This window comes from Phacochoerus africanus, chromosome 9 (genome assembly GCF_016906955.1).
Source record: "Phacochoerus africanus isolate WHEZ1 chromosome 9, ROS_Pafr_v1, whole genome shotgun sequence".
Taxonomy (NCBI): Eukaryota; Metazoa; Chordata; class Mammalia; order Artiodactyla; family Suidae; genus Phacochoerus; species Phacochoerus africanus.
In genome coordinates, this window is record NC_062552.1 from 127,496,542 (window position 1) to 127,517,063 (window position 20,522).

General features: G+C 67.1%; 1 protein-coding gene and 1 long non-coding RNA gene across 2 annotated transcripts; one reads left to right on the plus strand and one right to left on the minus strand.

The window, feature by feature from the left end:
• Nucleotides 1–133: 133 nt before the first annotated feature.
• Nucleotides 134–2,657, minus strand: LOC125135444 (uncharacterized). The gene is made up of 2 exons (XR_007136962.1): nucleotides 1,389–2,657; nucleotides 134–558 (listed from the first exon to the last, which is right to left on the minus strand). It is a non-coding gene; the product is annotated as an uncharacterized LOC125135444 (long non-coding RNA).
• A 116-nt stretch (nucleotides 2,658–2,773) lies between these two features.
• Nucleotides 2,774–19,359, plus strand: ADSS1 (adenylosuccinate synthase 1). The gene is made up of 13 exons (XM_047794865.1): nucleotides 2,774–3,039; nucleotides 9,625–9,727; nucleotides 11,967–12,029; nucleotides 12,741–12,791; nucleotides 12,979–13,045; nucleotides 13,748–13,855; nucleotides 13,939–14,020; nucleotides 14,485–14,611; nucleotides 15,086–15,240; nucleotides 15,870–15,994; nucleotides 17,488–17,585; nucleotides 18,755–18,904; nucleotides 18,985–19,359. The coding sequence occupies exons 1-13, from the start codon at nucleotides 2,848–2,850 to the stop codon at nucleotides 19,035–19,037; spliced, it is 1,374 nt and encodes a 457-aa protein (XP_047650821.1). The 5' UTR covers nucleotides 2,774–2,847; the 3' UTR covers nucleotides 19,038–19,359.
• The last annotated feature ends 1,163 nt before the right edge of the window (nucleotides 19,360–20,522 follow it).

Consider the following 20,522-nt stretch of genomic DNA (forward strand, 5'->3'; position numbering starts at 1 on the left):
CTCGGATCCCGTGTGGCTGTGGCTATGGCTGTGGTGTAGGCCGGCGGCTACAGCTCTGACTTCACCCCAGCCTGGGAACCCCCATATGCCACGGCGCAGCCCTAAAAGAACAAACACACAAAAAACCTCAGTGTAAGTGTATAAATGGAGCTAGTTTTTCTAGCAGACCCTCGAGGCTGTGCAGTCGCCACCGCGATCCCGTTCTAGAATATTCCCATCATTCCCGAAGTTCCCTCGTGCCTGGCGGCAGCCACTCCCCTCCCACACCCGGCCACCACGAGTCCGCCCTCTGGTCACTAGGCCTGGCCTTTCGTGGATGGGTCACGTGAATGGAGCCGGACGATGCTTGATGGCTCGTTCCACTTGGCGTGTGTTCGCGTGGCTGTGCTGTAGCGTGTGTCCAGACTCCGTTCTTTTTACGGCCGGATGACCTTCCGTTTTGTGGACGGGTCACATTGTGCACATGCGTTCTGTCCGTGGACGCTTGGGCCACCTGCACATGAGGCCTCAGAGGCTTTTTTTCTGCTGTGAACGGCTTCTTTTCCCAGGCCTGGATTTCTAGATTCCCAGGAGAGGAAGAGCTGGGCCATGTGCTAAGGGTTGGGTTCAGCTTTTTAAGAAACTGCCCAACTGTTTTCCAAAGCAGCTGCATCATTCTTCCTTCCTGCCCTGCACTGTTTAAAGTTCCAGGGTGCCTGTCCTGAGGCACCACGTGCCACCCGGAGGTGAGGCCCCAGAGAGGAAACCCCAGGGCCGTGCCTGCGTGCCCCCTGAGGGCCCACCCCCGGTCACAGCGCCCTGAGCTCCGAGCCTTGTACTGCCCCCCCCCCTCCCCAGTGACAGGCCTGCTCTGGCAGGGCTGCAGTGGGGGTGTTCTAATTCCGGCTGGGCCGTGTGACTGGCAGGGCCCCAGCTGCTGGGCCTGGACAGGGCTGTTTATAGAAAAGCCTAACTCCCCCCAACCAGGCCTGCTGGCTATTTATAGCCCAGGCTTCAGGACTTGGTGCCCCGTTGGAGATTGGCCCTGCAGAGCCCTCTGAACGCCGCCCCCCCCCCCCGCCCCCGCCTTGAGCCTCCATCACATACCTGCTGGCCCAGAGCCCAGGGTCTCCCCAGGAAGGGCCTTCAGCACCACCCAGTGATGGACAGTGGGAAGCCCCACCCCCATTTGATGGGACTCCAGCAAATCCCTCCCACATTCCCCCCCCACCCATGGTCATTCTAAGGCCCAGCTCCTGCAACTGGAGGCAAACCTCCCAGAAGCCGCTTGGTCCCTCCTGCAGTCCTGCCTCTTCCTCTTGGACACAGCCAGCCTCTGCGCCCCAGGACGCCCCCCCACCCCCCCCCCCCCAACACTCAACCCCCTGATTGCACCTCGTTTCTCTCACCCTCGGCTTCCCGGGCCTTCAGTGGTTTCAGAAGCTCCCGCCTAGTCCCCCGGCCCGGCTCCGGGCAACTCCCAGGGCTGGTAGCCTGAGGAAAGAGGGACGCTGCCCACTCTACTGCCCCCCCTCGCTGTCACCAAGGGAGTCCTCGCACCTTACTTGTCATCCATGGCATCCCCACGTGAGAGAAAGGGCCCGCAGCACAGAGGGGTTAGGTGACCTGTCCAGGAGCCCGGGGGCGGGCGGGGGGAGGAGTGGGGGGGGAGCGGGCAGGACAGTGCAGTCCTCGACCTCAGCGAGGCCTGAATCATTAACTCCCCACCAGCGTGTGACAAGCCCACTGTCCACTCCCTTCCTCCTGTGGAGTGTCCGTCTGGTCGCCCTGCCTTGAGCCTGGGAGCCCAGGCGGCTCAGTGGCTCTGAGCCCTGGGCAGAGGCCAGTGGGCAGGCTCCTGGCCCCTCTGCACTGAGAGCCCTACCCCCCAGGGACAGAACAAGGGGCACTGGCTCCCGGCCCTGGGACAGGGGTCTAACAGGACACTCTTACCCCCAGGGCCCATCCCTGGCGCCTTCGACCTGGAGGGTCAGCCAAGTCCAAGGCCCAGTGCACTTAGGGCCTGTGTGCATGGACAGAGCACGCCATGCACTCGGAGAACAGGGAGCCTGCTGGGGCCTGGGGCGCAGTCTGGGCGGGAAGGAGGGCTGGGGTGGAGCTTTGGAGACCCTGGCCCCTATGAAGCTGGTGAGCATCCCTGCCCGGCCACGTGACCTGACAGCCCCCTCTCTTCTCCCTCGGACTCAGGGCCCTGGGAATGCGGGCAGCCGGCTCCTGGATGGAGCCTGCCTGCTGCTGCCAGGGTGCCCTACGCCTGTGGGTGGGTGAGGGAAAGGGGACGGGGGAGGGAGCGCGCGCTCCTCTCGGCCGCCACCAGAGGGCGCGCGCGCCGGGCCAGGGGACCGGGCTCCACCGCCGGACAGGTGCGCCCCGAGCCCCCCCCCCCCCCCCCGAGCAGACCCTCTCGGCGGGGCGCATAGGTGCAGTTCCCCTTTCGCAAACCGCCCTCCCACCCTGACGGGGGCCCCTGCCGTTTCTGGAAGCCCGAGGTCCTGGGCCCGGCGCGCCCGGGCGAGCCGGCTTGGCGGCGCCCAGGCCCCCGCCTGGGGAGGGCGAGCGCGAACCCCTCCCACCCCGAGAGCGTCCCCGGGCGCCCGGGCCCGGGCCGCGCCGGCGGGCGCCCGGACTGCGCCATCGGCGCGCGGCCCCGCTCGGCCCCGGGGGCGGCGGGGCGGGGCGGGCCGGGGGGGGGCGGGCCCCGGCGGCCCGGAGGTCACCGCGTCGTCACGGCGCCCGAGAGCCCGCCCCCGGCCCGCCCCCCGCCCCGGACCGGCTCCTTTTAATGGCGCGGCGCGCGGCAGCGGCGGGCTCCCGGGCGGCCCAGCGCAGCGGACGAGGTGAGCCGGCATGTCGGGGACCCGCGCCTCCAACGACCGGCCCCCCGGCGCGGGCGGCGTCAAGCGGGGGCGGCTGCAGCACGAGGCGGCGACCACCGGCTCCCGGGTGACCGTGGTGCTGGGCGCGCAGTGGGGGGACGAGGGCAAAGGCAAGGTGGTGGACCTGCTGGCCACGGACGCCGACATCATCAGCCGCTGCCAGGTGCGGGCCGGGCGTCGGGTCCCCCCTCCCTCCCCCCCCCGCCCCCGCCCAGCAAGGGCCACCCCCCCCACTCCCGGACCCAGAGGGACCCTCTCTTCCCTGCCCTCCAGCCGACCCGACACGCCTCTTGAATTCCTTCCCTCCCCGACACCCTGCCCAGCCGCCACCCCCACCCACTGACACGCACACCCCAGCCTCTCGCGCACCTGCCACTCACAGGCAGACAGATTCCTCCCCCTCTGTCTCCCCCAGGGACCCCGCCTTCCCCGCCAGCCCCACCCCCCAGAGCAGTGGACTGGGCAGAGCTATAAATACAAGTCGCTGAGCTGGGGACACTGGATCCTCAGGGGGTGGGGTGTGCCATGGGTGTGACACTAGGCCCTCCAGGAGGGGGGCGGGGACCCCAGCTCCCTGGGTGGTTAAGGGCCACTGAGACCCCTCTTTCTCATTCTGTCTGGTCTGGGACAGGGCTGCTGACCTCAGAGGCCAGTGCACGCTGGGAAGGCTGGAGGCTGAGTCCAAGGTGGGGCTGGAGCAAGGCCCCCCCTGGGGGGGGGCGGCGGCGGCAGGGGGGAGGTTCAGCCAAGAGGAGACAAACGCGAGGGCAGGACAGGAGGCCAGGGCCTGAAGGCCGGCAGGGCAGGGACAAGGAGGTGACGGAGGAGCCTCGGCGTCTGGCCAGGGTGACCCAGTGGCTGGTGGTGCCACCGAGGAGGCCAGACACAGGCTTTGTCCCCAGGGCGGGGCTCTGCCAGCTGCAGTCTGCTCTGTGCACCCCGTCTGTTCTGTCCCACTGGGTCGTCCCTCTGGGCCACTGCCCCCACGCCGGGCCCGTGCCACGCTTGCTGCTGTGGGCCCACTCACAGCCCAGGGTGCAGAGGGCTCAGCTCATGCGTGGCGCTGCTGGGCTCAGCCACGCCCAGGAGTGCTGCTGGAAATGAGGGGGGTTACCCCTGAGCTCCTGCCAAGCGACCTGGGGCTCCAGAGCCCCCAGAGGAGCCCACGCACTGGGCTCCAGAAAGACGCCACAGTCTGGACCCCTCCTGCTGGACGCAGACAGTGGGCTCCTAGAAGGTGCTTCCTGGGGTGGTGGGGGGCCTCCCACCCTCTCTGCCCTAAGCCGTGGCCCGCAAGCCCGCTCCTCTCCCCTGGACCCTGCAGCCGGGCTCATGGTCCATGCCCACTCCCCTCCCCATCAGCCCCTGCCACAGGGCGTCTCCCTCCCGCCTCCTTCAGCCCAGGGCCCTGCCCTCTGTGTGCCCTGCCTCGCTGGCCTGTCTGTGGCCATCTCTCCTCCTCAAGGTGACCTCAGGGCTTCGCAGGGACCCTCGATAGCCCTCATCTTGAAGCTGCTGGGTTCTCCCGGCTGTGGAGATGGTTCTGGAACAGGGCCCTCCCTGGGTCAGCAGGCCAGGCCCTGCCATCACTTAAAAGAGCTATGGGCAGAGCAGGCTGAAACCCTGCACCCGACCGGAGGGCCCACTAGGCCTCTCCCCAACCCAGCTTCTCCAGCCGAGACCAGATACGCCTGCACCTGCAGGCCTCAGCGCTCCAGCGTAGTGGGACTAATTCCAGGCCGTCCTGGGCGCGCACGGGGCTTTTTCCCTCCTGCCGCCAAACAAGCTGGCGAGGCGGGAAGATGGGCTGGAGAAGCTGAGCCGTTGGAGCAGGCGGCATGTCTGGGCCTCACACGTGCCACACCCGCACCGTGACAGCGCTGGGCGTCAGGGCTGGCACAGGGGCGTCCGGCCCCATCCCGGGAAGGCTGCTTTCGTACTTGGAGTGTGTGCGCGAAGCCCAGCATCGCAGCCGCACACTGCCCCATGGCCCTGCGAGCTGGGCAGTGCCCGTGAGCGAGGGGCCAGGGGAAGCCTGCCTCTGGTCCCTGCAATGGGTGGGGCGGGCTGGGCCGGACTCCCGTCTGGATGGCTGCCTAGAAGGACTGAAGGCCACCAGCCGCAGTGACCGGAAGAGTCGCCTGGCCTGTTCCCGGGGCCGGAGCTGTCCCAAGTGGCAGCTGTGCCCCCCAGGGCTGCCCTGGCCCCCAGCTCAGGTTGTGCTTCTGCCAACGGTCAGCCCGTCTCGGGGTCTGTGCACCTGTGAGGTCCCTGTGTGACCTCCGGTCGCCTCGCCACCTCGGCTGCCCCTTCCACCTGCCCAGAGGCAGCCTGCGGCCACATCCCCCTCCACCGGGCATCTGTCCTCGTCCACTCCCAACTCGGTGCTTTGGGGCCTGTGGTCAGCCTGTGCCCAGAGCCTCAGGCCTCAGGCCCGCTGCTGTTCTCTGGGCCCTTCTCCTGGAATGGATGGCGCCTGTCGCTGCCCCCACCGGCAGCACCCGCCCTGCATCCTGGGCTCCATCTGTGGGGGCGGCTTCGGCCCCTCTGCCCCCTGGCCGCCTCCCCCTCGCTTCGCTCCCGGCCTGGCCCTGGGGGTCGGGGCATGGCCGTGCAGGCGCCCCCTTTCCTCTTTCTGGTCCAGGTCCTGCCACAGCCACACGACAGGGAGGCCGTGAGCAGGCTCCCTGTGTGGCACCCAGTGTGCCCTCTGCTCTCTCCGGGAACGCCTGCACCTCCGCTCTTCCGTGTCCGCCAAGCTCCTTCCTGCTGTCTGACAGCCCCGTGGCCCCGACGGGACTGGCCCAGCCATCAGTGTCCCCTGCTGCGTCCTGTCCTGGCCGCAGCACCCGCCCTACCTCTGTTCCCAGAGTTAGCTTCATCAGGCTCTGGGCCTGCCCAGGCCCCCTGCCCACGTCCCCTGCCCAGGCCCCTGCCCTCGTCCCCTGCCCAGGCCCCCGAGGCCTTGGCACACCGGTCAGGATTCAAGATCCTCCTCCCAGGGACAGCGAGACGGCTTGGCACAAGGGCGCCGGGGCAGGCTTCCCTTGCCGGGCGCCGTGCACCCCAGGGGCTGTGGCGACAGGGCACAGTGGTCTCGCTCGTCGAAGGGCCACCTGCGGCTTGTGGGTGCTCCAGGACCTCTCCCCCGGAGAGGGACCAGGAGATGCCTAACCTCAACCCCGGGCTGGCCCAGGGGCAGGGGCTGGCGGAAAGGCCCAGTGTTGCCTCCAGAAGCAGCCCCCCCTCCGCGTGTGCACCCTCTGGTGACACCAGTCACCTGTGGCCTCCCTGGGGTCACACGGCCCGGGCGGCTCTGGGGACGGCTGCCCTGGGCAGGAGAGCCTCTTGGGTGACGGGTGAGCGCCGGGTGGGAGGGGCCTGCGAGCTGACCCCTGAGGGGAGGGAGGCCCGCATGGGGACGCGCCTCACACCTTCTCCCAGACGTGGGGGGCAGGGTCACAAGTGTGCCCTCCCCGAAGGCGGGGCCCTTGCTGCAGGTTGTGCAGGATCCAGATAGAGCCTGTCCCTGGCACCCAGGGGCCTCCGCCCCCAGCCACGACCCCACCCAGGAGCCCAGAGCCCCAGGGCAGCTTCGCAGCCACTGAAACGCTGCAGCCCGAGCTCCACCGTCCAGCTCTTTGTCTTCTTCCCTGGCCCCTAAAAGGGGGCCTGGCAGGGCGGCTGCAGGGGCAGGAAGGGTCAGCGCTGGCCAGACTCCTGAGTGGGCCCACCTTGGCCTTGGCCCCGGTCCTGTGTCTATGAGCAAGCACGCCCCCTCTCAGATCCCTGCCTCCAGGGAGCCAGCTGGTGGGAGCACCCACTGGGGTCTTGGAGGGACCGGGCAGGCTGTGGGGGGCTTCAGCGTCCCTCGGGGCTCGGAGTTGTGCCCGACCCGAGGCTCCATCGCAGGGGAGAGCCTGGGGGCAGGCACAGCCCTGAGCGGCTGACCCAGGCGGCCTCTGGGCCCAGCTCCCAGCCACCTTGGCCAGTGCCCGCGGCGCGGCAGTGGGGAGAGGGGACTCCAGCTCACTCCTGCAGGGCCCCTCGACGGGGTCCCCAGAACCTACTACCCTCAGGGGCACCTGGGACCTGGCCAACTCCCGCAAGTGCTTTTCCAAACCAGGCCCAGATGGACCGCTGGCCGACCAGCCCCTGCAGCCTACGGCTCTCGCCCAGCTCTCCCTGCAGCGGGGCTGGGCCTTAGGAGGGCAGCTGAGGTGTTCCTGCCCCCCCCACCTGCCCGCGGGCAGCGGAGGGAGGGCAGACAGGGCTCTGTCTGGGATGGTCACCTGGACCTGTGCCATGCTGCTGGGAGGTGCACCCTGCAGGTCACCGGGCCCTGGGCTCAGCATCCAGGGCTGGCTCTCGCCCCGGGGAGTGGCCTGTGGCCTGATGCCTGGGCCCTAGAGCCGGCAGGGGCCATCTGCCCCCCAAGGCCTGTGGCTGTTCCTAGGCGCGGCTGTTTACCCCAAACAAAGACGGGGCCCTGCGTGGGCCGGCTGACGTGGGGACGGGGCACCTGGAGAGCGGGGGAGGGAGGCTGGTGTCGGAGCTCTCTGGTCCCCTGCCCTGGCAGGCGGGATGCAGCCGGGGGTAGGGGTGCAAGTCTGCCTGGGCTCGGCGGTCACCCCCCTTCTCGGGGCCCCAGTTTCCCACCCCCGGGCCACCCCTCCTCCAGTGGCGCATGTGCTCATGGGCATGACTGCATGGGTCCCCAGGCGAGGGCAGGGGTCTCCGGGGGCCTGTAAGTCACGTGACTCATGTCAAGGCTGAGCCCACCACCTCTGCTTCCCCCTCCCCCCTTCACCTCATCAGCATCAGCTCCCCTCCCCCGCCTCCCGAAGCCCCTTTGGGGTCCCTCCCACGCCTCCCTCCGTGGCGGTCCACCCGGTGGACCCCCAGCACCGTCCTGAGCCACCGTGGCCTGGCGCCCCCCCCCACCCCGGCCTGCCCATCTCGGGGGCGGAGGGCGCCCCTCCTTGGCTCCCAGGCCCCGCACTGTCCCCTTTGTCCTTCTGCTTCTCCATCATTTACGCAGAGCCTGTGGTCAGTTGTGAGAGCCTGGGCACCGGGGGGCAGCAGGCCTGCCTCCAGGGGCAGCTGAGCCGGGGACACGCGGCAGGATGGCAGTGATCCCAGGAGTCACGTACCGTGAACCTGCCTTCATCCGGCCCCCACGGCAGGCCAGACGGGCCTCGCACGTGCATTTACAGGCGGATGGCCCCGTGTGGAGCCCCTGGAGGAGTGGGCTTCTAGCGCTGCCCTTCCAGGGGGGCTGGTCCTGGCTGCAGGGCTGAGCCTGGGTGAAAGGGCCATGCAGCCTCACTTCTTTTTCTTTTTTTTTTTTTGTCTTTTTGCTATTTCTTGGGACGCTCCCGCGGCATGTGGAGGTTCCCAGACTAGGGGTCGAATCGGAGCTGTAGCCACCGGCCTACGCCAGAGCCACAGCAACGCGGGATGCGAGCCGTGTCTGCGACCTACCCCACAGCTCACGGCAATGCCGGACCCTTAACCCACTGAGCAAGGGCAGGGACCGAACCCGCAACCTCATGGTTCCTAGTCGGATTCGTTAACCACTGCGCCACGACGGGAACTCCTAGCCTCACTTCTTAAGTGAGGCCCTGGAGGAAGAGCCCCCGGCCGAGGTCACGCGGCGCCTGCCCCCTTCACGGTGCCAGACCCCACCACCACCACCACCGCTTGGGCTGTTTTGGTGGAGAGCTGAGAATCCTGTCCAGGCTAACGAGGAGCAGGTGCTCCTGGCAGGAAAGAGGCTGCCTCCTCCAGCCCTGCCTGGGCGGGGCAAGGAGGGGCCCCGAATGTGGGGCACCCACCCTGCCCGCCTGAGGAGGGCTCTGGAGCCCTCACAGCCCGCAGCCCATCACCCCCCACCCCCGCAAGGCAGGAGGACACGGGGGTGTGGGGGGCAGAGGCCCAGCCACGGAGAGGCCCCGCCAATAGGCTTGTGTTTCTGCAGGAGATTCAGGCCCAAAGGAGGGAGAGAGGGGCTGGGCTGGGCTTCAGGGTTCCGGGCAGAGTGGGCCCAGCAGGGCACCGCCTTGGGCACCTGCCGGAACGGGCCCTTCCCCGGGGCCCTGCCCCCCTGGCCATGGGGACCCATACCCTGGGGGCCACCATGCCCTCTAGTGACAGGAGATGGAACTGAGGGCCAGCACCCCTCAAGGGTGGGGCCCTCCCCCGGGCTCCACCGGCTGAGCCCTGGTCAGTAGTTTAAAGGGGAGGGAGCCAGCCGCGGGGACCTCCTCCAGCACAGGACTGGTCTCAGGTCAGCTTTCTCCTTTGGCTTCTCCGATGGGAGACGCAGGCCCCAGGGAGGGTCCCTGTGAGGGGCGAGCGGGCCTGAGGGTAAGCCTCCCGGCGTGGCAGGGCCCCTCCTTCCCGCATCAGAGGAGGGAACCCCAGAGGGGCTGGTGGGTGGGCAGGCTCCGCGTGCCCGCAGCCTCGCCTCCGTGGAGCGTCAGCATGAGATGGTCCTAGGCGGTGGGACCCGCTGGGCCAGCCGCTCTCCTGGGCCCAGGCCCCTGCCCTTCATCCCGGCATCAGGGCTGAAGCCGGCACCCAGACTCCCCAAGTGTGGGCTGCGTCTCACACTCCTGGGGGCAGAACAACCCCCCTAGGGGCCCGGAGGCGGCTCCTGGGTGCCTGCACTTAGAGCCACCAGAGCGAGGCCGGGCGCCCCTCGGTGGGTCCGGGTCTCGGGTGCTGAGCGGGTCTCTGTTCCCAGGGGGGCAACAATGCTGGCCACACCGTGGTGGTGGACGGCAAGGAGTACGACTTCCACCTTCTGCCCAGCGGCATCATCAACACCAAGGCCGTGTCCTTCATCGGTGAGTGCCCCGCCCGGGGATCCCACGTGTGTGAGCACAAGGGGCCCGACGTGCGGACTGGACCTCGGCCGGCCTGCCCTGCCCAGCGCCCGCGGGGATGACCCGCACAGCGGGCCCTGGGCTGGGAAGTTCAAGGAGCCCTTGCAGGGGCCTGTGGTTCAGGAGCCTCCCCCAGAGCCTCGCAGGGCAGGGGCCACAGCCCGGGACCCCTCCCAGCCTGGGCCCGAGGGAAGAAGGGTACACGAGGCTCTGCTGAGCTCTCGGAGCCCCCGTGTGTGCGTGTGCATGCATGCATGTGTGCGTGTGCATGCATGCGTGTGTGCAAGGGTGAGTGTGTGCTCCCGTGCACGCTCCTGGGCCGGCCTGGCCCTCCTGCGGCCCTCTGCAGCCCCTGCCCAGGCTCGCCCCCGGGCCCTTCTCAGGCTTTTCCTTCAGGCTCTTTCCACAACTTAGCAGGGCCAGTTTCCTTTTCCTCCTGACTTATCTGCCCCCTGGCCCCGCCGGGCCGGGCGGCAGAGGTGGGGCCGCAGGTGTGCGCCAGCCGTGGCACCGGGTCTGGCCCACCCTGGCACGTGAGCAGAGGAAGGTGTCGGCAGAGGGCCCGAAGGGGCTGTGAGCAGTCAGGCTGAGCAGGAGGAGAGGGTTGTCCGGAGCCTTCTCCACCCACGGGTACAGGCTGGGCCCCAGCAGTGGGTGAGGACCCGGGCTTGCCCTGGGACCCACGGGCTGGAGGTGAGGCTCTGCTGCCGAAGCACCTGGGCACCAGCCTGGTCTGCCGGGCCCCAGGCTCCACGTGGTGGGAAACGGGGCCAAGGAGGCACGCTTGACCCGGAGGGCCCTCTGCCCGGTCTCCGAAGAGCTGGGGATGCGCTGGAGCCGGGGGTTACCCGGGAGCTCCGGGGAGGGGTTGGCTCTGCGGTCCACGTGGCTGCCCCTTGGCCTGCATCCCTCCCCCAGCCTGGCCACGTGGTCATTTCGGGACTCGTGGCATTTAGGTGACCTTTTGTGCCCAGTGTGGCTTGCGTCGTCTCTGAGTCACCCACCTGGATGGCTGTCCCGTCTCGCTCGGCCAGAGCCAGTCCATGGGGAGCGGCGCCAGAAGGGCTCCTCCGGGAAGCAGCGCTGCCCCCCAGCCCCCAGCCGGGGCCTGGCTGCCTTCGGTCCTGTGGGAAAGGGCTGCAGCCTGGGCCCGCAGCAACACGCTTGTCACCCGGGCGAGCGCCTTCCTTCTCTGGCCTGGTCTCTGGCGCTGTGGACCGTCTCGGTCGACCCCACTTGAGTTTTCCGTGGACGGGGAAGCGGGCCCGGCTTTGGTCCTGGGAGCGGATGGAGACTGCATTTCTCCACGTTTCCAAGCTGTTTAAAGGACACACAGCGGCTTCACCCGGGGCCCCTCCACCCCCTGTGGAGGCTCGACCGTACAGCCGGCAGCATCCAGCCCGAGGGCACTGTCCCCGGCCGGCCATTCGCGGGGGTAATCCCCCCTCCCACCCCAAGGGTCTCCACAAATGCTTCATGATGGTTTTTTTTTTTTTTTTTTAATTGTGATAAAACATTCGTACGTTTACCGCCTCGGCCGTTTCTCACGGTGTGGTTTGGAAACGGCACATCCGTTCGCATTGTCGTGCTGCCGGCAGCACCATCACCTCCAGAAGGTTCCATCTCCCTGGACAGACCCTCGGCCCCTTGAACCCTCACTCCCCCTTTCGCTCGTCCAGCCCTGGGCAGCACTGTTGTATTTCCTGTCTCCCAGAGGCTCATCCTCCAGGGACCTCAGGACTGGACCGTCCAGAACCGGTCCTTTTGCGTCTGCCGTAGGCCACCGTGTGTGAGGTCCTCAGGTCACGGCCCACGTCGGGACCCCCTGCCTCTGTAAGGCGAACGTCCCCTCGTGTGCGGCGTGTTCTTTACCCGTTCAGCTGCTGCGTCGCGTCCGTGTCTCAGCCGCTGTGAATGACGCTGCTCTGAGCTCCGGGTGCCTGTTCACACTGGGGTGTTTGCGTTTGCGTCTGCGTTTGCGTTTGTGGCCGGCCTACAGCAGGTGGAAGTTCTTGGGCCAGGGATCAACCCTGCCCCAGAGCACCGAGTGAGCCGAACCGCTGCAGTGACAACGCCAGGTCCTTAACCCACTGCACCACCGGGGAACTGCTTCTTTTTTTTTTTTTTTAATTTCATGCTGTTTTAAACCTAAGTCCCTGTGCTCTGTGATGCAGTTCAGTCTCGTGTCCCTGTGTTGCAGGCAACGGAGTGGTTGTCCACTTACCAGGCTTGTTTGAAGAAGCGGAAAAGAATGAGAAGAAAGGTATGCCTGCGTCCTGCAAACCCACTCCATCCAGGGCGCGGGGGTGTTCCCGGCCACAGGCTGGCTTGTGTCTGTGCGCTTTCTCCCGGGGGTGGCCGATGGGCAGAGGGGGCTGCTTCCACGGCCTGAGGGCTCTGCCTGTGCTGGAGGCGGGGTGCTCGCTCAGGAAGCCGAGCGTGGGCAGCCCAGAGACCCCGAACTCTGGCTTTGGGCCATGGCCTCAGCGTCACAGGGGAGCTTTCATGACACTGGGGACAGCTGGCACTAGGAGATGCAGGCTCGGGCAGTCCTGGGAGGAGCCCTGGCACATGGAATTTGACAAGGCTCCCAGGGGACCCTGGGGTCCAGCTGAGACCGGGGACCATAGAGCCGCCACATCTGCAAAGAAGGATGTGGTTCCTGGGGCGGCTGGGGGGTGGCAGACAGTGGCAGTGACTGAGGCCACCAGCCAGGCGGTCAGGCAGGTGGGGCCCGGAAGGTGGTCTAGGGGCAGGCAGACAGCACAGCAAGCCCGACGCTGTGAGACGGTCCGTGGAGGAAGCAGAGCCTTGGCCGCGGGCTTGGGCTCAGGGCATGAGAAGAGTGTGTGGGAACCTGACCTGGACGGAGGCCCCGCGGGGCCGGGGTGGACGTCCTCCTGGGGGGGCCCTGCCCTGCCCTGCCCCAGAGCTGACTCTGCGGCCTGTTGCCGGCTGCGTGCGACGTCCGCAGGCCTGAAGGACTGGGAGAAGAGGCTCATCATCTCTGACCGGGCCCACCTCGGTGAGTTCCAGACCCCGCTTCCCTGTGAACAAGGGACCCACAGGCCCGGAGCCCCACCGGGCCTTCTGCCAGCCTTCTGGGGGCGGGGGGGCAGGACCACTGCCCCACTGGCAGGCAGGGAACCTGAGGCCCCGGGGACTCTAGCTGGTCTCCAGAGGCTCCGTAACCATGTGTCTCTCCCTGGCAGTGTTCGATTTTCACCAGGCGGTGGATGGGCTCCAGGAGGTGCAGCGGCAGGCGCAGGAGGGCAAGAAGTGAGTTTTGCCCACGGCTTTCAAAGCCAACAGCTGGAGGGCTGGGGGTTGTCAGGTGGGGACACTGTCCACAAAAAGCCCCTCAGGACAGCGCAGTCGGTTCACCCCAGGCCACCATCACCTGAATCGCGAGCAAGCACCTCTCCCCAGCCTGTGCCGTCCTCCCCCGCTGCCACCTCCAAGGAGTGTCCCCATATGGGCATGCGCTCTGAAACACACACACACACACACACACACGGCTCAGCCACATGCAGGTGGCAAAGCTGAGCATCCCCATGGGCTAAACCTGGGCCAGGCTGTGACGGGCAGTGGGTTCAGGGTGGGCACAGTGGGGTCACCCCAGGGGAGGCAGCAGACGCCCAGAGCAGCAGCCTTGGTGCTGGGCAGAGGGCAGAGAACAGGCAGGGAGGGGACAGCTGGGCGCTGGGCCTCAGAGCAGGGGACGGGGACGGGGACGGGGGGGGGGGGATCAGGACCCACCCCCGCAGCCCCTGGGTCCGTGAACCTGGCCGTCTGAGGAGGCGGGGTTCTCGAGGCTCCCAGCTCCGGCGCAGCACCTGGGAACGGGCCTCGGGATCCCCCAGCCCAGCCTCTGTTGACGGAGTGGAGGCCGAGGCCTGAGGGGACGGCCGGGCAGCCTGTGTTTCCAGGCAGGCCCCCGGCAGGCCTCTGGGCAGGGCTCAGGTGCCACCTGTCTCCCAGCATCGGCACCACCAGGAAGGGGATCGGACCAGCCTACTCGTCCAAGGCGGCCCGCGCGGGCCTCCGCGTCTGCGACCTCCTGTCGGACTTTGACGAGTTTTCCACCCGGTACCGACACCATCCTAGGCCCGAGGGGGAGGGCCCGGGGGCCCCAGCGGGGGCAGGGGTCGCAGTCACTGTCGCCTCCGCAGGTTCAGGAACCTGGCCCGCCAGCACCAGTCCATGTTCCCCACGTTGGAGACAGACGTCGAAGGTCAACTCAAGAAGCTCAAGGTGCAGCGGGGGCGCCGCCGTGTCCCATCCGACGTCACTCACGGAGCGTCGCCCCGGGCATCTTCGCAGGCAGCGGGCGTGGGGACCACAGGCCTCCTGTGCGGACCCCGGCCGGCCGAGGGCGGGTGGTCCTCTTACCGGCTTGGCCTGGCCCCTCGCATCCTCCGAGGCTGCCCCGGGGGTGCCTGGGGACGGAGTCCACGGCGTCTGTCTGCAGGAGTTAGAGGTGGCCCAGCTCCCTCCTAGAGGGACAGAGCAGGCAGGGGACAGGAGGATGCCCACGCAGTGCCCTTCTGGACGTTTCCATGGCTGGACCCAGCCCCTGCAGCCCTTGTCGGGGGCCGAGCCGAGAGCAGGGATGGACGGGTGGGGAAGGAACTTGCCGGGAGACAGAGGCTGCGGGGAGGAGGCCGGGCTGGGCGGCCGGGTTCCCGCACGTTCACCCTCCGCGCCCCTCCCCTCAGGGCTTTGCCGAGCGGATCCGGCCCATGGTCCGGGACGGCGTCTACTTCATGTACGAGGCGCTGCACGGGCCCCCCAAGAAGATTCTCGTGGAGGGCGCCAACGCAGCTCTTCTCGACATCGACTTCGGTACGTGCCCAGCCCGACCCCCACAAACCCTCGCGTCCGCGTCTGCCGGGACGAGGCGCCCCCTCCCACGGCCACGGTGCCGCCCGTGCCCAGCAAAGGGTCGTACCGCCCCATTTTCCTAAGTTCCGCCGGCAAGAGAGGAGCGTCCGAGCGAGGGATTCGGGATGGAGGGCGGGAGGGCCTCCCCGGGGCCGGGGGCCCCCCAGCTCCCCCGCGAAGGGCCGTGTCCACCCTGTGCCCACCCTGGGGACCCCCCAGCACTGAGGTGCCTGACACAGAAAAGGCAGGCACCCACCGTCTGATCCCGAGTGTCCTCCCTCCCTCACCACCTGTGCTGGCTGCTCCCCAGACGACCCCTCAGGCTGCTGGCCCCGGAGCCCCTCGGAGGGGACATGCGGGCACTGAATCTGCCCGGGGGGGGAACCGCTGGGCCGGGGTGGTCCGCAGGGGGCGGCCTGACCGTCTGCCTCGCAGGGACCTACCCGTTTGTGACGTCCTCCAACTGCACGGTGGGCGGCGTGTGCACCGGCCTGGGCATCCCCCCCCAGAACATCGGCGAGGTCTACGGCGTGGTGAAGGCCTACACCACCCGCGTGGGCGTCGGCGCCTTCCCCACCGAGCAGATCAACGTGAGTCCCCAGCCCCGGGGACCCTGTGGGCGCTCCCCTCAGCTCAGGAAGGGTCCCGGGCTCCATCCTTGGGGGCCTGGGCCAGCCTGGGTTTCCGTCTCGGCCGAGTGAGGACGGATTAGAGGCAGCGCCCCGGCCGCGCCCAGCAGCCTCGCCAGCCTCCTGGGTGTTTCTGGAAGCTGGGGACACCAGCAGCCCTCTGCCTCACATGGCCTCGCGCCCTCGTGGCCAGCAGGACATGAGGCTGTTGTCCTGGGCAAAGCTGTGAGCGCTGGGGGGTAGGGGGCATACCGGCGGCTTTAACAGGGCCTAGGGTGAAAGGGGGGCTAGGGCGCCCCGAGGAATAGACACACACCCCGCCAAGGCCAGGCTGCAGGGCCAGGTCGACCCACCCTCACCGGCAGGTGGACAAGCCGGGCCCCTGCCCCTCACGAGGCCTGGGAGGAGGCCTTCCCCTTGGGGCAACAGCTGGGCCATGTGTGCCAGGGACCAGGGACCCAGACACAGGGGGGAGGGGCGTCATGGGGGCCGCGGGGGAGGCAGCAGAGAGGGCAGCAGAGTGCTGAGCGCCGGGCAGCCCAGACGGCTCCCACTCACAGGGGCCCGGGCCCTGCTCTGTTCCCACCCAGGAAATTGGAGACCTGCTGCAGAGCCGCGGCCACGAGTGGGGCGTGACCACGGGCAGGAAGAGGCGCTGCGGCTGGTTAGACCTCATGATCCTGAGATATGCCCACATGATCAACGGATTCACCGCGTAAGCGCCCGCCCGCTGCCCGCCCCCCCGGGCTGATGCCCTGGCACCTCGGGCATGGGCTCAGGGCCTCGGGCTCCCCACACAGTGATGTCACCCAGGGCAGGCCCTCCCACAGGGCGGGGCCACAGTGAGGGTGACATGGAGGCCAGTGCAGGGCCCTCCGAGCCAGTTCTGCAGCCTGGCACTGCGACCACTCCTGAGTGCAGGCAGGGAAGGCCGCGGTGGCGGCCTGGCACCTGTGAGAGGTGAACATGATTCCTCCGGAGCCCGGCTGGGCGTGAGCCCAGAGCAGAGGGCCTGCACTTGAACCGAGGGCCCACCGCCCTGCTGAGTGGACCTGGCCCAGGCTGGCCCAACCTGCCGTCCAACCTCAGTTCTTGGCGCAGGACAGGGGCTGCAGGGACGGGAGGGCAGACCCACCCCAGCGCCGAGCGCAGCCGAGCGCTGACCGCCGCTCCAAGAAGGCCCTGGAGCAGGGGCTGAGGCCCCATCCCACAAGCAGCACCTCCCGCAAACCATCAGGGCACACAAGAAGGGTGCCCACAGACCCCTGCCTACGGGAACGCTGCCCAGACCAGCAGAGCTGCAGCCGTGGGGCAGAGCCCGGGTTGGGCCTGGAGACCGTCCGTGGTGGGGCGGGGGGTCTGGGGCCAGCCCGCTCTGGAGCCCCAGTCCACGTGGCTGTAAACAGGAGGGTGACCCCGAGGGTACCAGGAGTGGGAGCCCCCCCCCCGCACGTTAGTGGGAAGGGCTGAAGGGGCGCCCCCCGCCTGAGTGCTCCTGAGACTGACCAGGCAGCCCACTGCCCTTGGTGACAGGCATAGTTCTGGTGACTCGGACCCTCTCCGGAGGAAGGCGGGCCTTTGGGCAGACAGGGGACGTGCTGCGTCTTCCTCAGAGGGACGGGCCAGGGTTCAAGGCACTCGGCGTCGCAGGGAAAGAGTGCTTTTACCAAAACCGTGTGGCACACAAATGAACCACAGCCACACGCGGTGCATGGAGAGCCGTCCACCAGCGGGAGCCACAGGGACGAATTGGCTGAGGACACGGTGTCCCGGCCTTCGGTCCTCGAGAGCAGAATGGAGAGATGCAGCCGCAGGCGACCCCAGGCCAGGGGTGCCACGCGGGGAGCGGAAGGGAGCGGGACGAGACACACGAAGCCCCGTGGCCCGCGCTGGGCGGGGAGACCCGCGGTGTGGACGCCGTCGTGGGCACCGGCACGCTCACTCGGCCGCGGGGTCTCCTCGGGGCAGAGGGGCGTGAACAGGCCTGAGGGTCGCCTCTGAAACCCTAAACCCGGGTACAAGGAGGGCAGGAGGGGCAAAGCCGAGGGAGCCGGACGGCAGCTGGGCTCGGGGCCTGGCTGCCCGTGGTCTCTGCGGTTCTCCTTTCCTTTCCTTCTCCCGCCAAACGGAGGAGAAGCGAGGGGTGGACCCCACACGGGGAAACGGCCCGCGGTGACCGCGGCTCGGCCTCTCTCCGGTTTGGGGCAGGCTGGCCTTGACGAAGCTGGACATCCTGGACACCCTGGATGAGATTAAAGTCGGCGTCTCGTACAAGCTGAGCGGGAAGCGGATCCCCTACTTCCCAGGTGCGTGGGGCCCTCCTGGCCCCGGGCCCTCGCGCTGGACCCGTGGCTTCCGGGCCCGGGGTCCGCATGGCGAAGACGCAGAGGGGCCCGGCCTCCGGGCGGCTGCGAGGTGTCCGTGGTTTGGGGAGAGTCAGAGGGGCTCGGAGGGAACCAGGCCGGGACCCTAGGGGGCCCTCAGGCACCTGAGAGGGTCAAGGCCCACCTCCCAAGAGCGCTGGGGCCTCAGCTGAAACGGCAGGCAGACGCGGGCACACGGGAGGGTGATACTCGACCAAAGGAAACTCGTTCTGGTTGGACTCTTGTGAGGCCAACGGGCGTCTCCGCCGCCAAGCCAGCATCCCTTCTCTTCAAAGGTTTTCCTGGGACTTCCCATCGTGCCTCAGCGGGTTAAGAACCCCACACTGTGTCCCTGAGGAGGAGGGTCCGATCCCTGGCCTCACTCAGTGGGTTAGGGATCCAGCAGTGCCGTGAGCTGTGGTGTAGGTCACAGACGAGGTTCGGATCCTGCGTTGCTGTGGCTGTGGCGTAGGCCGGCAGCTGTAGCTCCGATTCGACCCCTAACCTGGGAACCTCCATGTGCCATGGGTACTGCCTTACCAAAAAAAAAAAAAAAAAAATTTTCCTGGATCTCACAGCTACTTGTGCATCTGCACGGGGGTCACACTCTGACACCGCCCCCCACCCCACAGCTGTAGTGGATCTGCCCCCTCCCCGCTCGGCACCCAAGTGCACACCGCCAGCTGGGGGTGCCCTGCCCGGGCAGGTCTCAGCCAGCGTCCCTAAGCTGGCGTGTGCTGTGACTCCAGGAGCCTCTAACTCGAAGCATGTCCAGGGCCCTTGCAGGGGACGGCTCACTCTAGCCTCTTCTGACAATGAGGGGTGGCTGACCAGCCAAGTGGGGTCCCTGCCCCGGGAGGGGGCACAGGTTCTTCGGGATCTCTAGCCCTTCAGGGTCTGAGACCCCGTGGAGTTTCCCAGCGGGGTCACCTGAGGACGTTCCAGCAGCGCTTTGTGAATCTGTGTCCAGAGGGGCCTGTCCCCGGGTGGAAGGGGCGCGGTTACGGTCCAAAACTGGCTTCCCACTGCAGAGCAAGCAGACGGGGGTGGGCAGTCCGGGGCCTGTGGCCAAGCTCACATGGGATGGTTCGACCCCCGCCCCGTGTCCGCAGCCAACCAGGAGATTCTGCAGAAGGTGGAGGTGGAGTACGAAACGCTCCCGGGCTGGAAAACGGACACCACGGGCGCCAGGAAGTGGGAGGACCTCCCCCCCCAGGCCCAGAGCTACATCCGGTTCGTGGAGAACCACGTGGGAGTGGCAGGTGGGTGCCCTGCCGCCCCGCCCCCCCTGCCCCCCTGCGCCCCCCGCCCTGGGCTGAACCGCCTTGCCCTTCTCTTTCAGTGAAATGGGTTGGCGTCGGCAAATCCAGAGATTCGATGATCCAGCTATTTTAGACAGAGACGGAGCTGAGCCCAGCAGGCCACGGCGGGTCCCTGTGCACACAAACAGCCACAATCGTGTTCTCTCCTCGGCCGTAAACAAAGAGAAATGAAAACTATTTTCTGTATTTTTATATTTCTCTTTAAGCCTTCAGCTTAACGCACTGATTTCTACAGTGACTTTAAAGCCAGCATTGTGTCCATTTCAAAAAACCCTGCTGAGTCAAAGGAGCCGCGGGGCTCAAAACAGAGACTTCCTGGCACATGAATCGTCACGCGGTTGGTTGTCTGTCCAGTTGGAGCTGTTTGATAATAAACGAATCCAACAGCCGCTGAACAGCTGGGATCCGTGCATGTTCCGTTCTGACTGTGGTGGTGTCGTTTTGACTTTTAAACACTGAGAGGTGCCCCCGAGGCTTTGCCACATCCGTAGTGAGATTTTTGGTGTCCTGAAGCCAAGCCTTCTGTTTGTTCGGGCAGCAAAAGGAAACCAGCCTGGCGAAGAGAGACCCAGCCGGCAAACATGTTTTCCAAAACCAAGCGTTTCAACGCCATCGGCTTGAGAGCCCCAAGCCCCTCCCCGCAGGCAGCCCCCTCCCCGGCAGTGGCAGGACCCCTCGCCCTCCTCCCTCCAAGTCCCCAGGACTGAGAAGCCCCTTCCTAACTGGCCCAGGCCGCCCGGAGCCTGCTGGGTGGGGTCTCTGTTCCAACGGAAGCCGAGTGGCCTCCTTAAACAGCTCTTCCGAGTCTGGGGTAAGTTTAGAAAAATAACTGGCCTCTGGGTATCATTTCCGAGAGGGAAGGAGCTGTACTAACAGAGAGACCCGGACTCCGCCAGCCTTACTAGCTTCGTAGAGCTGATGATGTCAGCCGGGTTCTGAAATCTGGCCAGTGCCACCTTGGACGCCACCTCGGAAGAGGGTGCCATCTCGCTGGCTCACACCAGAGAATCCCAAACTCACACGCCAGCGCATTGCGTGGCCTGGCCAGATGCTGACGCTCCTGTGACCTGACCTGCTAGCACGCTTCCCAAGTGCCGAGTTTGAAAGCCGAAAGCTGGCAGGAGAACCGATGGGGTCCAGCCTCCGCGGGCAGCTTGGCGAGAGGCAAGAAGCACCAGCCAGAACGGAGCTTCGGGTTTTCCGAGAATTATTTCCTTCACGACAGAGCAAGAGGGATGAAACGAGAGAGACCTGACCCAGGGAGCTTTTGGAGAAAGCAGGGCCATGTGGTCCCCAGGTGTCTCTCGGCGACAGAGAGGTGCGACGTGGGGCGCTCAGCGGAGCAGGCATTTTCCAAAAGAAAGAGAAATCGTATCGTTCTGCCTCAAAAGCTGCACACCCGGCATTGCAAGGTCCAGCTGCAGCGGGAATCAGAAAGCGGCAAAGACAACGCCTGCGTTTTGCGCGGTGGCTGCTTCACTCCCGCCTTGAGCCCAGGCTGCCTTTCCCTTCCGTCTCTGGAGCAGGTCTGGAGCCCTGGCCGTGTCCCTGAGCATCT